Raw genomic sequence first — 15,938 nt, 5'->3', positions numbered from 1 at the left:
GCTCAATTTTCTGCGATTTTTGCATTTTAAAAAAAATCATTACAAATAATACAACAAACTCGGGATTTGCGAAATTTTGTGGTTCAAAAATCAGTTTTTAATTTTTTTCCGGCAGAAACGACATCACATACACCAAAAGTCAGTAATAATTTATGAATAAGTGATAAATTTTGGTCAAATGTACATCATATATACATCTCCTGGATAGTCTACGGTATTGCCTTGAACGGCGATGTCTTAGTCTTACTTTCTATTCACAGTCAGCACTGACATAGCGAATTGAAGCTAATTTTCCAATTTTTTCTCGATGCCGCCTGACAGGATGTGACGTACGTCCTTTTTATTTTGAAGGCCGGAAACACGCCGTTTCCGTTACGGGCTTTGACAGTTATGTAGCGTGAAGGTGAGATGAAGCTAAGGGCTAATAAAAAGTGCCAGTCGGGCTTCATGGTTGCCCTCCTTTCGTCGGGGTGAGCTTGCACAACGTCAGCGGACATCCTATTAAGAACATGACTTACACCTATTTACAATCTAAAGGCAAAACTTCGAAATAAAATCAAACCGCGGACATACTGAGCTAGCAAGCAAGTTTGTAGCGGTATTGCCATTATTATTAGCCGAAAAACCCCGCTCCACAGTTCCACTGAAGGCACACTGCTTTCATTTTATCCACTTACTATATATTTCAGTGTGTTGACATGGCAGGACTCTCCCTGGTAATATTGCTAGTCAAAGTCTAGGCTGCAGAGTTTTTGTCCCCTTTTCAGCACACTCCCCACCATTGAGGAGATGCATTACAAAACCTTTTTTTCTGTAAAATGAGCCATTTTGGGTATATAAACAACTGTAAATCTGTATTATGCAGGGGTTTCCAATGACTTTTATTGTGAGGGAGCAAACAGAGGGCAGTCTGAGTGGACCGCCTGACAGAAGTATTTGGACCTTAACATCATCAACAGTAGAACACAGTACTGGAATGAGTTTCCAGACCAACACGAGCAATTCTAGATTTGCTATAAGCATCACAGTCAGATATTATTGTATCATACTCACTGACTGAACATCATTGGTTAACTGGAAAGTGTGTTTCACGTCTTCTGTTGCACACACATGCGGCCTTCATTGGAACAAGCATTTGCGCACAGAAACCCCACGAAATTGGCGAATCAGAGCCATAACAGTAGATGTGGCATGTGTTGGCCTGTGCCTTTCACACAGTGACATGGCATCCTGCCATCGGATAATTAGATGTGTGGTGATGTCTGCACCAGCTTCTAGTCTGCAAGTGTCTAATTTCTATGAAATCCTGTGAGGGAAACAATGTCTGATATATATAAAACACTGCAATCAACACAACAGCATCAGGTGTTAACTCAACCTATCCTGGCATTGCGGACTGCACCTCCCACCTCTGTTGGTGTAATATTGGTAGTGTCATTGTTTGCAGATTGGGTGAGGAAGATGATTCAAACGGTCAAATAGAGCTGCAACAATTAATTATCCAGTTAATTCTGTTATTCAATCATTTTTTTTATTTAAAATGTAAATATCCTCTGATTTCAGCCTTTCAAATGGGAATATTTCTAAAATTCCTTAGTCAATTTGGTAACATTTCATTTTAAATTGATAGAGAAAATAATCGGTAGTTGCAGCCCTAGAGTCAACGCTCACAGCGAAGCAAGACTTGGTACTCAGCCCCCAGACAGTCGGGTCTAAATGGTCCCTTCATAGTTCAATGCTCATAATGGACTGTCCAGCAGGAGACCAAAGGTTGTCTTTGTGGGGGAAAGGCTGACCTCCCTCTTGGTCTGGCTATCGCCACAACATAACAGACATGTGACAGGAGGGGACCATGATGGACTCCTGTCACAGAACTGTACTGTGCTGCCTCAGATATGCAGGGTCAGCACCAGTTTTCTTAAATTTTGGGGATGTCCGAACTAGACTTTTAGATGTAAGTGCCTGAAATATCTCCTCTGTAAATGATGGTTCTAAGGAGAAAAAAAACAAGGCCACATCCAGTACCACGGTCAGCCCAAGTTTTCCCACAAATGTATTAAACGCAGGCACCTGGCAGAGTCATGTTGGCAGATCATATGTGGAAAATGTTGAGTAACTGGACATAAGAATCTAATGAGTTGCTCAAAGACTGCCCAAAATCCTTTACCAACAAGCTAGAGCCAGGAAAAGTTAACCTAAAACAGAAAACTAATCCCCCTCCAAAACATCTGATTGGTGGAGAGAAAACCGATGTGGGACTTCAGGAAATGACCACTGTGTCCCGACATTCCGGCTGAAGTTAAAAATCTTTTGGATTGTGTGGACATAAAATTATCAAATTGTGAAAGGAATAAATAAATACTGTGTAAGATCGTGATCGAAGCGAGACAACCAAAAATAAAAAGCTGTGCTCCCGCCAGCTAACTCGGCACCATCAGCAGGTGGATAATATGCGAGTGCATGGAAATGGCTTCCAAGAAGAAATACTACCAGAAGTATCAGGATGACTATCATGGTGAATGGCCATGTGTTCGGAAATCAGGCAAGCTGCAATTTTGCACTGTCGATATTCCAAAAGAGCAGAGGGTGAAATGGTAAACTCTCTGACAAACATCACAACATTGTTAAAAGCCAAAGGCGAGAGGAGTGGGATCCAGAGCTTATGTTCACGTAGTCAAGAAGGGCTATTCAAGGGGTGGCCTGCATGAAGGACATCAGACCCCTTGGGCAATTCAAATTGTACTTGCTAACAATTTTGCAGCAGATTCCTAAAAACAGCAGAGCACTCTTGTCCTAGAGGATCTTTGACTTTTTTTTTGGCAGAAGGTCCTTAAAAACATCAGAACACTGAGGATCTTTGACTAGCAATTTTGAAGTAGGTCCTTAAAAACAACACAGCACTCCTGTCACACAGAGGATCTTTGACTAGTGTAAAATGTTTTGATGATTTACTGCTTCCTTCACTGTCTGTAGACTCTGTGAGGAAGACATCTAGTCCAAGAGTCAACCTCACAGTCGCTCACAACGAGGTAAGATGGCCGCCTGCATTGCGTGGCTTTGCATGGTGCTCAGAACCCCAGTCACAATGGTCCCTCCTTAGTTCAATGCTCATCATGGAAAACAAAGATCCAAGGCATCAAAGAGGGTGGTTGTCTTTGTGGCGGAAATGCTCATGTTCATCTTTGTAGTCTGGCTGCTGCCGCCGACACCATGTAACAGGAGAGGACTATGATGGACTCCGGTCACAGAACCATCTAATTTCCTCAGATGTTCGAAGCCGATGGATGGCGAGCCTGTCCACTGTTGGACTTGTCACGCATCATGGTCAGCGCTGTGTTGGAGAAGTCTTTTAGGATGTCTACAGTCTCCCTCTGCAAAAGCAGTGACTCCTGGACAAACTCCTGCTGGCTCTCCACCAGCAGCTGCACCGACTGGGCCAACGTCTCCAGCGAGCGAGACACCGAGGAGAGCAGATGCCGGGTGGCCCGCTGCTGCTGCACGCTAAGACATGCCAGCTGGGCCACGCGGGACTGTGCCTTGTGACCTGACGGGAGGTGGTCCGCCTGGGTCGGGTCTGAAGCCTGAGCGTGCTTGATGTGCGAGGAAGAGAGATGATTAGAAGGTGGCGGGATGCTGGAAGAGGAGGGTGCGGGCTGAGAGGAGCCATTGGCTGCCAAGGAGGTGGTGGGCGGGGCCAGCGGGGAAGACGAAGAGGAGGTGCTCGCACGGACGTTAGCGCCTGAGGGAGAGTACGACGGCAGTGGTGCAGCGGGAGACGAGGCGGCGTCCGACTCAAAAAGGGGGGGTCCGTGAGCCTTTGAGGTGGTCGCGTTGTAGTTCTGGTTTCTGGAGTAGGTCTGGATTGGCTTGCTACTGGCCTGCGCGTTGTCAGTGGGCGGGAGGAAGGAGGACCGGAAGGAAAAGGTGGAGGTGGAATTGTCATTGTCGTCAAAGTCCATGGAAGGTTCTGGGGAAAAAAAGAAAGACATGAAACAGTCCTTTTGGTGCATCATGGCCCACCTCCACCAAACCACACCCCTTACCAGCATCTTCCTGCTGGTCAAAGTCGGATGACGAATGGAACGGATCGCCTGAAAAGCAGAAGACAGACAAAGGTGCTGAAGGTTCAGCAGAGACGTGGCAAACCCTTGGCTTTGGCCTCTGAAATGGACTTACCGCTGTGTTCCTTCTCCGGTGAGGACAGAGGAGAGAAGTCCAGGGAAAGTCCTCCCGGAAGGGCGAGGGTGCTATTGGGTGCAGGGTAGGGGTAGGAAGGGCTCATGTTGCCTCCTTGTTCCATGGATAACTTTGAATCTTCATCTTCACCTCCCAATTTCACGTCACTGATACCGTCTGACAACAAAGCACTTGATGACATGAGTTACTAGATCACGTGACCGTCACTGCCAAGAGGGTGCCTCACCTCTTTTGGGACTCAAGAGCAGGATCTCATGAACCATCTTCTCAACGGGGCCCAATGATGACTTCCTCCGTCTCCTGTCGGCGGAGCCGTTGGGTGCGTGAAGGGCCAGGAGGCGTCGCTTGCCATCGCACTTAAGGTCGGCCCATTTCTTCATGATCTGCCGCACCTATTACAAAAAGAAAAAACACATAAAAATTGTTGTCAAATGTGACATCCGAAACAGATCAGTGGAATATACAGTACAGTCCCCCTTGCTGGCTTCACTTTTTCAAAACTAGAAGAATGCTGTTTTGTGGTTGAATATGTCCTATTAGTCAATACTTATATAGTACATACATATATATACCCATGTTTAAGCACATTTTATGAATCTTTGCCTAAATAAAGCCTTTTTATGCATTAAATGATTAAGGTATGGTTATGGTATGTAGTATTCTCTGCTGGTCAGTAGGCGTCAGTAATGTTAGGTGAGACACACAAGCACTAGACTTGATTCCCGCAGCAAAAGGCTTTTATTTAAGTATCAGGCACAACAATCCTTTTGAAACTGTAACCCATGGCAAGCTAAAACAACTCTGAGCCACCAACGTCACTTCCTGTCCACCCCCACTCAGCGCCAATAGCACATTTAGTCTTGTGTCTTTAATTTCTTATTTTCTCAAAACTAAGGGAGGAAAAGGCGGAAAGATGATATAGGGGTGTTATTTCATGTCAAGGAAGCTCTAATAAATTACAAAATATTTTTTAACTATTAAAAAAATAATTTAACACGGCCGGTTGTGGAACTAATTAACTGTTTTTCCATTTCTTTCATGTTGCACAAGACATCCAGTAAGAGGCTCTCTCGTCTTCAAATTGGAGTGCACAGGAATGACAAACTGCATGAACATGAAGGTGTTGTCAACAATGGATCAAAACTGTAACACTTCACCTCTCTGTAGTTCTGTCCCAGGTTGTTGATCTGATCTGTGATCTCAGCCCACTTCTGTTTCTTTGCTTCTGACGACACACCGTGATTAAACTTCCCTGAAGGACAGGATAAGAACATGTCACATTGGATTTCCTTGAGGGAATGATCTTCAGTGATCTTCTCCAATATGGATCAATTTTCAATAAATCAGCTTTAAGAAGCCCTTATTTCCCAAGAAACAATATTTTATTTAGTTACATTTGTCTTTTACTGTATTGAAACGTATGAGAAAATCCACCAGGTGGGATACCTGAGCTAACAAAGACCATACCAATCTAACTGACATCATTATTTGATGTCCTACTCACGAAGAAGGATGTATCGGTTCTCTCTGACCGCCTCCAGCAGGAGTTTGACCTCAGAGAAGGAGAACCTGGGCTTGGACCTAAGCCCCCTGGCTCCTCCCAACTTGAAGTCGTCATCTTCCTCATTCCAAGAGGTCGACATGGCTGCCACGCTGGTGTCCACCTCGTAGTCTGCACGGCTTGGCATCCAGTCGCTGTCGCCTCCCACCAGATCTTCCTGCTCCTGAGGCAAAGGCACGACTGAATGAAACCCGACGTGCATCACGCAGGGTCAGTCTACTTGAATGAGACAGCTTGTGCGGCTGTACCTAATGAAGTGGACATACAGTATGCCTACATAGCAGGGCTGCACGATTTTCTTGCTTAGAATTGAAGCTGCAATTCTCTGGTATAATTAATATGATTGTCACCATTAGACTCCTCATTGTTGTGGTCTGCTTTTAAGAAACTTGCAGTGGTCCAATGGACAGCAGGACAATTCCAAAAAGTACAATGTTGAAAAATTATCGACATCTAGAAATTTCAAACGGGAAGATCACAATTTTTCGTGCAGCCCTACTACGTACAATGACAACTGCATGGCAACTGTCCACTGCAGACGTATTTTGACATGAACATGGACCAAAAAAAAGTTTTGTTTTTTTTTCTGACTGTTTGGGTAATGGGTAGATCAAACTGTCCTTCAGCAATGTCCTCCTTCACAACTAGGTGTAACAATAGAAATAAATGACCCTCATAGCATACTGACAAGTCACATAATAGAAAGAAACACGTGAAATCAGTGATCACATCAACAGCTGTGATGAAAATCTAACTCATGAGCCATATAGTGTGTAACATAAAACTCACACTAGCAGCAAAGTTTAGTCTCTGCAAAAACAAATGGTTGGCAGCAGCAGCACGCTTGAAGGCTTGTCGAGCTCTGTACGCACGCATCCTCACTCGGCTGGCCAAGCGTTTTTGTTCCACACTTTGTTTTCTTTTTGGGCCCATCTTCTGATGACATACACATGAACATACATGCCAAGGTTAGTGATGACGGCCACTGCAGCGCCTTGACTTGCGTGTCACTGTGATCACATCAACCTAGCGTATAGTCCTATTCAGGAATGCACGGTGCTAGATGACTGTAGGCGAGTGGAGAAAGTGGTACTTTAGGGTGCGTTCACACTGGTCCGGACCAGGGGTGGGGAAAAAAAAAAAAAAAAGATATAAATTACACAGTATTTTCCAGAGTCGCATCAAAAAACTTCATGACGAGGATACACTGGACTATAAGTCACATTTACTGGTACATTGATGGTATTATGATGCCATGGCACTGCGCCATACAACATTAAATTCAGAACAGAAGAGGGGGCAATGTTTACACCAAGAAGGAGACAAACTAAAGCTACAGCAACTGAAATGTGTCACAAGTATGTGGATACAATAAAACAGTGATTTCAAACCACTGTGCCACGAGATATCGTATGGTGCGCCTTGAGGAATTATCCAATATCACTTTTTTAAATTAACATTTATCATTTTCTGCAAATATTATGTCATTGCCGAGTGTCCATGGACTGGCAGAGCAATGTATTATTCGTCCGTGTGGCAACACGTAGCTGATTGTTCCTCAAATAGATTTAGTGATGCACGTGAGAGGTCGTGGTGACACTTTGTAACATTTTTGGTTAGTGGGATTTTTTTTTTTTACTTTTTTTTTCCCCAATGTAAAAAACATGCCGTGGCTCAAAAAAGGTTAAAAAAAAAAAAAAACAACACTGCAATAAAAAGCCTATTCAATAACGCAGCTGCCACAATCTCCATGCTAATTATGACATTTCTCAATCCACACAGGCGTCATATAGTTATAGTTACACATTACTTACAAATGTATTAGAAAGTATATGATTCAATATGTATGCCAGACTGCCTCACAATCAATGAATTATTGTGGCCACTAAGTGTAACCAAATAGAAAAACGAAAACCACCACCCAACTGTAACTTACAAAGGCAACAACTGTTAAATTAAAGTGTTTAATAATATATTTATAATATATAAGAAGCACCTGACAGCACGTCACAGGACCAGCTAAACCATGAAAATGTGAACTATGAAAAGTGACTTATACCCGGAAAATACGGTACTTGTTGGTCAGATATAAACATGACATCCAGGCAGTGTTGGACAATATACTAAAAAAAGTCACTAGTTACAGTTACTTTCCCCAAAAAGTAATTTAATTGGTGATTTACAGGTACAGTAATTAGTTACCTTGAGAAACCCTCAAATATGCCAAAGAATTTGGATTTAGCTTAGCAATGCCGTTGAGCGGTTTCATGAGATTAGAGCAGGGATCGCCGACCTGTAGCCCAGGAGGTACCAGTAGCTCACCAAGGGTTCAAAGAACATTTGCTTCAACTCCTAGTATTTTCAGAGCTGTTCAATGCAGACATTATGTCTGTATATAGTGACAAAAATACCACATAATAGCACAACGCTGTCTCTCAGGGGAAAAAAGGGTGGATACCCTTGGAAGAGTTACAACGGAACGGAACACAATGTACAATCCATATGTATGATGTTGCCTTTGACATCAATGAAGTAGTGCCTGTACTTCCATACTGAAAACAGCTTTATAACTCGATAGACCATTTTGGCTTGCTATTCGTTGCGTCAAGTTCTCTTAATGTGACGTTCACAAACGAGTCTTTTGAACGGCTCTTTTAAGCCAACAATGAGAACAGACTGCCAGTTGCAGTTAGAATGGTACATCCTAGGTTCTGATACAGTGGAAACTCGGTTAGGGTCATTAACATGTTCCAGAAGGTCTGACTCAAACCAAGTGATTTGTCACCCAAGAAATATGGAAATCCCATTATTCAATCCCAGACACTCAAAACACTTCTTTAAAAATAGCTTCACAATCAGAAAACAACCCCATATGCATACAAATAACGAATTAAAGGGGATTTAAAGTCCCCTTTACCTTGACTGAAGTCTTGCTGAAGATTGTTGACAAAGACGGGCTATGAGGCAGCGAGATCCACACGGACACCACCTCTGTGTTTTTTAGTTATTAAGTTATTTCTTTGAAATCAATAGCGTGTCATCTTTAGCAAAATTCTGGCACTTGAAACTTTCCTTGTCTCCATGGGGGGTTATTTTGCAGTTGTTATCAATAAGAAAAGCGTAACTGTGTTGGTTAGCATAAAAGAGTCATTAGAGTCAACCTCTGATGACATCATAACCGGAGGACAATTACTTCTGGGTCCTATGCTAGCTGGGAAGTTTGGGATAAAAACACGACAAATTTGACAGATAGTACGCTACCAGGGAAATATACGTATGCAAAGTGAGGTAAAAATTGTCAATGTAAACCGATAAATACTCTAACCAGGGGCATGTGCTGAGGTTCCACAGTTGCTGCAAATCGTTTTTTCATCGATCTCTTAAAAGAGCCGTTCAACTCCACTTGACTCGTTTTTCAGTGGAACATTCTATGAGCAGATAATAGCTGTTAAATGTGGTGTTATTATGCACTCATATCTAACGTTCGATAGTGATTCATTAGCTTGCCTGTTTTAAGGGCAGTTACTCAAAACACTGTTTCTAGGTCACATGCACTTCAAGACTTTCTTTCCTGTGGTTGAATTTTTACCTGCTGGGATGTTAACGTGGCGTTAAATATTCCGGTGTTTTGGTCCTGCTTTGAGTACCGTATTCTCCCGACTATAAGTTGCTCCGGTGTGTAAGTTTGATAAGTCAAGACCAAGCATGGTTTTCCCAGACCACCAGTAGCAATTCCATCCATTTCCACAACATGCTATCAGCACCACTTTTCTCATGACCAGTTGTCAGCAGTCCCTTTTCTGCCCTTTCTTTGTGACACTTTGGCCCATGGGGATGTCAAACGTCCATGTTGAGAAAACGATCCGGTGGCACGTTGTGTTCAGTTACCTGTTTTGCAATGAACTCGCGGAAACTGTCGATCTTGGCTTGGATGTCTGCTGTCCGTGGCTCTCTGATAGGAAGCCGGTTGCGGTGCATGAAGCGGTAACACCAAGAAGGCCCGCCTGAAAAGTCATTTATATTCATCTCCTTGGCAACTACCAGGGCGTGGAGACGTAACTCCACCGTTGACAAGATTCTCCCGGTAGCACGTTGTTCAAGCACCCATCTGTGGACTCGTTCCTCCAGCTGTGGCCATCTTGCTTTCAGCCCACGGTTAGCTTTCTTTGTTTTCTTCATTGTGGTAAGAAAAAGCTCTGCTTTTTGCCAGTCCCTCACAAGTTTCTCACTTACTCCAAACCTTCGTCCTGCTGCTCGTTTACCGTTTTCGGCTGCATATTTTACTACCTGCAGTTTGTAATCTGCACAATAGGACTTTCTTTTTGTGGCCATTTTGTTTGTGTTCATTTTTTCTCGGTTGTCTTTTACGTAATGTACAGGAACTGCATACTGTTGTCACAAGCCTAGAGCGCCCTCCCGCGGCTGTCGACGGTAATGTTCACTCCTTGGTTCATGTCTGTAAATATGAATTAAAAACATGTTCAGTTGTATATATGTTTATATATTGATAGATATAGATTTAAAGGATGCGCATGGCTATAAGTCCTGTGATCAGCCAAATTGGAAAACAGTGTGACTCATAGTCCGGAAATTACGGTGAAAACTACACGCAATTATTAGTTATGTTGGCTGTCGGCTTATAAAAGCGATGTGGGGTTAAGTTTAGCTACACAGGTTAACGATCACTGAGATTGCCTTTGTGTGTGTGGATGCACTACGGGAAGCTATGTATATTTGGTGACATCATATGGTGCAGCCCAAAAACGAGAAGTGTGAACGCACCCTAAAGGATTCAGCAAGCCTTTCCAACACGAAATGGCCTGTGTACTAATACAAACACACAAAATATGGACATAACTGAAGCTTGTGTTGTGTACCCACACACAAACCTACAGTAGTAGTATAACAGTTTAATTAATACGTCTCTAACAAAGAATGTTAAATTTGCATTCATTAGATGAGTAGTTTACAGTTACAGTACAGCTGCAGCAGATCCAGCGAGTCAAATGATGTCCGGTCACATGATCCGTCTCGGCCAATCAGCTGTCTCACTGCCGAGCCTTTGTGGGCTACCAAACAGCAGCTTTATCTCTTGGTACAAACACTTCAGGTCGCCACAGACACTTTGGCGCGAACATCAAACGTCATCGTAAACACGTCAATAATAAACCGTGTGTGCGCGTACGCGAACGCGTACTTGTGTCGCGTGGCTGCGCCGGCTGAACAGACACGAAAACGCCAGCTAGCTTCTTTGTTAGCCGCGGTGCTAACACTAACGCGCACGACGCGCCACTGTGCTCTTAAGCGTGCGCGCAATCTTGCCACAAAATGTAAAATGTTTACCCGCAAAATGGCGACTTGCTCGGCCCTCCTTCCTCCGCTCTGCTCCAAAGGATTCGGCGTGTCCAGAAGAACGCGACTGCGCAGACTCTGTGCGCGTAACACCACCGCCTTTTGCCGAGAGCGCGCAGCATTTGTGCGCAAAGTAACCGAGTGTGCACAGAAAGACGCAGAGGGGTTAGACTAGCCAGTGATTGTTCTCAAGTACTGTGTCCTGTGTCCTGTCCTGGTCCTTTATGACATTATCACTAGTAAAATGGATTAAATGATAAAACTGACATTCTGATTAAAAACACCTCAGAACAGTTTAGTTAAAATCCCTACAGTAGTTTCGACCACGAAGGCAACATTTAACCCACAATTCCTTGTTTTGTAGTGAAAGTGAGTCATACCATATTGATAACAGCAGTCCCGAGATGAACTCTAAACAATTTCTCTCTCAAACCTAAAAACGCACAGTAGACGATGAAAATCATCGGTTTCAATCTGTGGTTGATTGACCGGGCTTGCGACTGTCCAAAAATCATTTTGTGGTGTGTTTTTGAACGTATACGTAGTCAATGTGGACATAGCCTCGACTGGTTAGCTTCCCGTCGCGACCGAGAAGGTGATTATTATTGCAGGTGGAACCAACTACATCTGAGAAGGTGTATACAGACAGGAAATAACGCACTACAAGTCAACCAATCATAGCCTTAACGGTCAAGGATGTGTGTCATGCAACGCACAGAGACTGAACACGGAAACTGAACCGGCGAAATGCAACAAAATGCATACGGGAGCGCGGCAAAGCACATATGCGTAGTTTAGGGTTAAATTATGTTGTGTAGGAAAAATGTGTACATGTTGATTATTAGATATAATCCGATCTAAAAGGGAAACAAGGAATACATTTTGTTTACATTACATTATATAATGTTACCGCCTGATTGCCGAATGCAGCAACAGAATTTGTAGTTGAATAGCTCTGCTTCAAAAGGGATGGTTGGGATTTTTTAACATAGTTGTACAACATCTCCATCAGAACTGTAGTGCATCAATAATGACTTTTCCATAACTTCACCCCATAAGCGGAGCTCTGGTCAGCTTTTGGTGATGGAGAAAGTAGTTCCGGGTAGCTGGCTGAGGTCACAAGAGTAAAGCGCTTTGATTCTCAAAACAATATCCGCCCCAAAGATGAATACATTTGCATCGCAAATCTTTTTCCACGGAAAAGTCAGACCTGACCTGTACTACTTTCTCTCCCTTCCTATCACTGCATGCCGTCTGTCACCTTTTTACTGCGAGGAGAGTGAAAGTAAACATGTCTGAACACGTGAAGGCGATGTTCCTTTTAGCCTATTTCAAATACAATCCTGATCTAAATTTTAAGACCAGTTTTTACTGTTGGATCTTCGGAAGGTTCCGAGGAATGGGAGTGAGACAAGAAAAATGTGAGGGTATTAATGTGAGAGTATTATTAGCATTGACAGCCATTATGAACTTATGTTATGTAGAGGCTGTGAATTGCAGCACACATGGTCACTAATACTGCTTCTAAAATAGGCTGTACTACTGTAGTGGCTACTAAAGGTAATGTTCTTACCTCGAGTGCTGGAACAGCACAACTCATCAAAACACGTTTCTTCCTCTTTCCTGCATGGTAATCGTCCTCACTGAAGTGTGCACTACACACACCAAGCTCTTTCATCCTTTCCACTTTGGTTGCCATATTATACCACCATACCACTTTCGTCATCATCCGAGCATGTCAACAGTTTTTGTGATGCAAAACTCTTTTGAACGCATATTGTTTTGAGAACGCTTTACTTTTGTGACTTCAGCCAACGAGTTGGACCTACTTTCTCCAACATCAAATACTGAGCACAACTCTGATTGAGGGGAAAAAAGTCACCGCTGATGCACGTCATCATCACTGATGGGGATGTCATACAAGTTCATGTAAAAAAATTTATCCAAACTATCCTTTTGTGAAGGCTTCTACCTTCACAAAGACATTTAAATTACCCAGTCAGAAACAGTGGTGACCCTTGTATTCTTCATCGGAGGTTCCTCAGGGGACGACTTTCTCTTCTTGCGGGACTCGATTAACTCTGTATACCTGGTCACATCGTTGGGGTGAATCCTCTGTTGATGAAAAATACTATTAATGAGACTTTATCAATTTGCCTAAAATCTATTGTATCTGGAATATCTAGTATCTACAACCGGGGTGTCCAAAGTGCAGGCCAGAGGCCAGTTGCTGCGTCCGTCCGTTTTTTTGTTGTTGTTTTTTTATCAGCTCACAGCCCATTTTAAGAACATAATTTGATTCATTCATTCATTTTCTACCGCTTTTTCCTCACAAGGGTCGCGGGGGTGCTGGAGCCTATCCCAGCTGTCTTGGGGCGAGAGGCGGGGTACACCATGGACTGGTCGCCAGCCAATCACAGGGCACATATAGACAAACAACCATTCACACTCACATTCATACCTATGGACAATTTGGAGTGGCCAATTAACCTAACATGTTTTTGGAATGTGGGAGGAAACCCACATTCCAACATTTTTTTGGAAACCTTTTTGGAAGGTTTTCTCCGGGTACTCCCGCATGCACGGGTAGAACATGCAAACTCCAAACAGAGATGGCCGAGGGTGGAATTGAACCTTGGTCTCCTAGCTGTGAGGTCTGCGTGCTAACCACTCGACCGCCATGCCGCTCAAAAACATAATTTAACAAGTACAATTATTTTATATTTTATATGTGCCCTGTGATTGGCTGGCGACCAGTCCAGGGTGTACCCCGCCTCTCGCCTGAAGAACGTCGGGATAGGCTCCAGTACCCCCCGCGACCCTCGTGAGAATAAGCGGTAGAAAATGAATGACTGAATGAATTATTTTATAAGAATAAAGTCAAAAAATGCTGGAAGCTAATGAGAAAAAGTCAATTTTACAGGAACTTAACTTTATGATTAAAATTGTGAATGGCACTTTGCGGCAAGCCGGACTGCATCAAGATTGGAGCAGTGTGAGCCCGGGCTCAGAGTATAGCCGCTGCTCCTTCACATAGAGGAGACAGTTGAGGTGGCTCGGGCATCTAGTCTGGATGCCTCCCTGGGGAGGTGTTCCAAGCATGCCCAGCCGGGAGAAGGTCCCGGACAGACCTAGGACACGATGGAGGGATTATGTCTCACAGCTGGCCTGGGAACACCTTGGTGTCCTGCCTGTGGAGCTGAAAGGAGGTGGCAGAGGACCGGGAGGTCTGGGCGTCCTTACAGACACTGCTGCCCACGCAACCCGGACCCATATGAGCGGAGGAAAATGGATGGATGGACAAACAAAACAAAAAGTTGCAATTTTTTTGAAAATTTGGTTGCGGAAAATGTTATAATATTATGGGAATAAAGTCTAAATATGATGAGATTAATATTCATTCATTCATTCGTTTTCTACCGCTTTTTCCTCACGAGGGTCGCGGGGTGCTGGAGCCTATCCCAGCTGTCTTTGGGCGAGAGGCGGGGTACACCCTGGACTGGTCGCCAGCCAATCACAGGCCACATATAGACAAACAACCATTCACACTCACATTCATACCTATGGACAATTTGGAGTCGCCAATTAACCTAGCATGTTTTTGGAATGTGGGAGGAAACCGGAGTACCCGGAGAAAACCCACTCATGCACGGAGAGAACATGCAAACTCCACACAGAGATGGCCGAGGGTGGAATTGAACCCTGGTCTCCTCGCTGTGAGGTCTGCGCACTAACCACTCGACCGCTGTGCCGCCCTATGAGATTAATATATTTAATAATATTTTAGAAATGTCCTGCAATTGGCTGGTGACCAGTCCAGGCTTCTAGCCCAAAGACAGCTGGGATAGGCTCCAGCATATCCACAACGTTTGTGGGGATAAGCGGCATAAAAAATTGATAGATTTAGGAACAGCAAAAACTGAAGCAAAAAAGCACCTAAGAGTCAAGTCTGTACCAATAATATGCATTTTCACCTATATCTCAAAGCTGAGATATGCAGCTTTCCCTTGAAATAGACACAATTTCCCTTCATTTTTTTCAGTATGTGAGTAAGTTTGAACACCCCGATCTACAGTACCCATGGTCTCTTCTGTGCGAGAGATATGGCAATGCCAATGGCATGAATTATTTGTCAAATTTATCATAAAAGTTACATTCAAAGTGCATCACATACTGCGACACAAGTAAACATGTCCAAAAAGTAGCAGGAAGAAGCAGATCTTATTCAATCTCCTACCACTTCTGCAGGTCCCAGCAGACAGTTTGTTCACTTTCTGTATTGAATACGAACCAATTTCCCATTTTTAAGAGTAGAATTAACAATATAAAAATGTGCAATAGTTAGGCAACACGTGTAAAGTACATGACCAAAGTGCTAGCATACCTGAAGGTGTTTTTTCAAATTGGAAGTGGAGTTCTTGTAGGCGGAAATGTACACCAGTTTGGGCATACAAAGCTGACAACGCATCACATGGACGTTCGTCTTCGTGCTTTGCAAAGCAAACATGGAATGAATATGTGGCCAGGGGCTCAAAGCGGCTTCTGCATCGTCGGAATCGCACAAGCTCGATGTTAGCGCTGCCATTGTTTGTTTGTATTCTTCTTCGTCTGTCGTCAATGGCGGTCAGCTCGCTGTCAAGTGCAATACCGCCACCAACTGGGCCGGACGTGTTGACTGTTTGTGTCTATACTTCAACTATACAAGTATACTTCAATAAGTGTAATGTGTGAAAAGGCACGTACTTAGTCCCTGAGAACGTGTATTTTGACAGTGTATGATGTCACTGATGACCGTATGTATGATGTCGTTGAGCACTTCCCGGAAATG

At 43.7% G+C, this 15,938-nt stretch overlaps 1 protein-coding gene across 9 annotated transcripts; it reads right to left on the bottom strand.

The window, feature by feature from the left end:
- Positions 1–136: 136 nt before the first annotated feature.
- Positions 137–15,839, bottom strand: zgc:113149 (uncharacterized protein LOC541363 homolog). Of its 9 annotated transcripts, none has more exons than XM_058080259.1 (10): positions 15,495–15,839; positions 13,106–13,225; positions 9,647–10,214; positions 6,548–6,694; positions 5,702–5,921; positions 5,355–5,449; positions 4,424–4,589; positions 4,177–4,353; positions 4,044–4,091; positions 137–3,967 (listed from the first exon to the last, which is right to left on the bottom strand). In XM_058080259.1, exons 3-10 carry the CDS (start codon positions 10,103–10,105, stop codon positions 3,264–3,266), a joined length of 2,016 nt encoding a protein of 671 aa, XP_057936242.1. In that variant the 5' UTR covers positions 10,106–10,214; positions 13,106–13,225; positions 15,495–15,839; the 3' UTR covers positions 137–3,263. The 9 variants fall into 9 exon arrangements, with proteins under 9 accessions (XP_057936242.1, XP_057936243.1, XP_057936249.1 ...); XM_058080261.1 differs by lacking the exon at positions 9,647–10,214 and adding an exon at positions 11,102–11,209 and having other exon boundaries at positions 138–3,967; positions 15,495–15,836; XM_058080260.1 differs by lacking the exons at positions 13,106–13,225; positions 15,495–15,839 and adding an exon at positions 11,102–11,178.
- Between the last annotated feature and the right edge of the window lie 99 nt (positions 15,840–15,938).

Source organism: Doryrhamphus excisus, chromosome 8 (genome assembly GCF_030265055.1).
Source record: "Doryrhamphus excisus isolate RoL2022-K1 chromosome 8, RoL_Dexc_1.0, whole genome shotgun sequence".
NCBI classification, from domain to species: Eukaryota; Metazoa; Chordata; class Actinopteri; order Syngnathiformes; family Syngnathidae; genus Doryrhamphus; species Doryrhamphus excisus.
The sequence above is the reverse complement of the archived record's forward strand: the minus strand, read 5'-3'. Positions and strand labels throughout refer to the sequence as shown.

Excerpts from the sequence above, each read along its gene's own strand:
- zgc:113149 (XM_058080259.1), bottom strand. The coding sequence starts at position 10,105 with ATGAACACAAACAAAATGGCCACAAAAAGAAAGTCCTATTGTGCAGAT. Across the intron at positions 6,695-9,646 it reads GCGAGTTCATTGCAAAACAG|AAGATGGGCCCAAAAAGAAA; the intron begins GTAACTGAACAC and ends GTATGTCATCAG. Across the intron at positions 4,354-4,423 it reads GCTCTTGAGTCCCAAAAGAG|ACGGTATCAGTGACGTGAAA; the intron begins GTGAGGCACCCT and ends CTTTGTTGTCAG.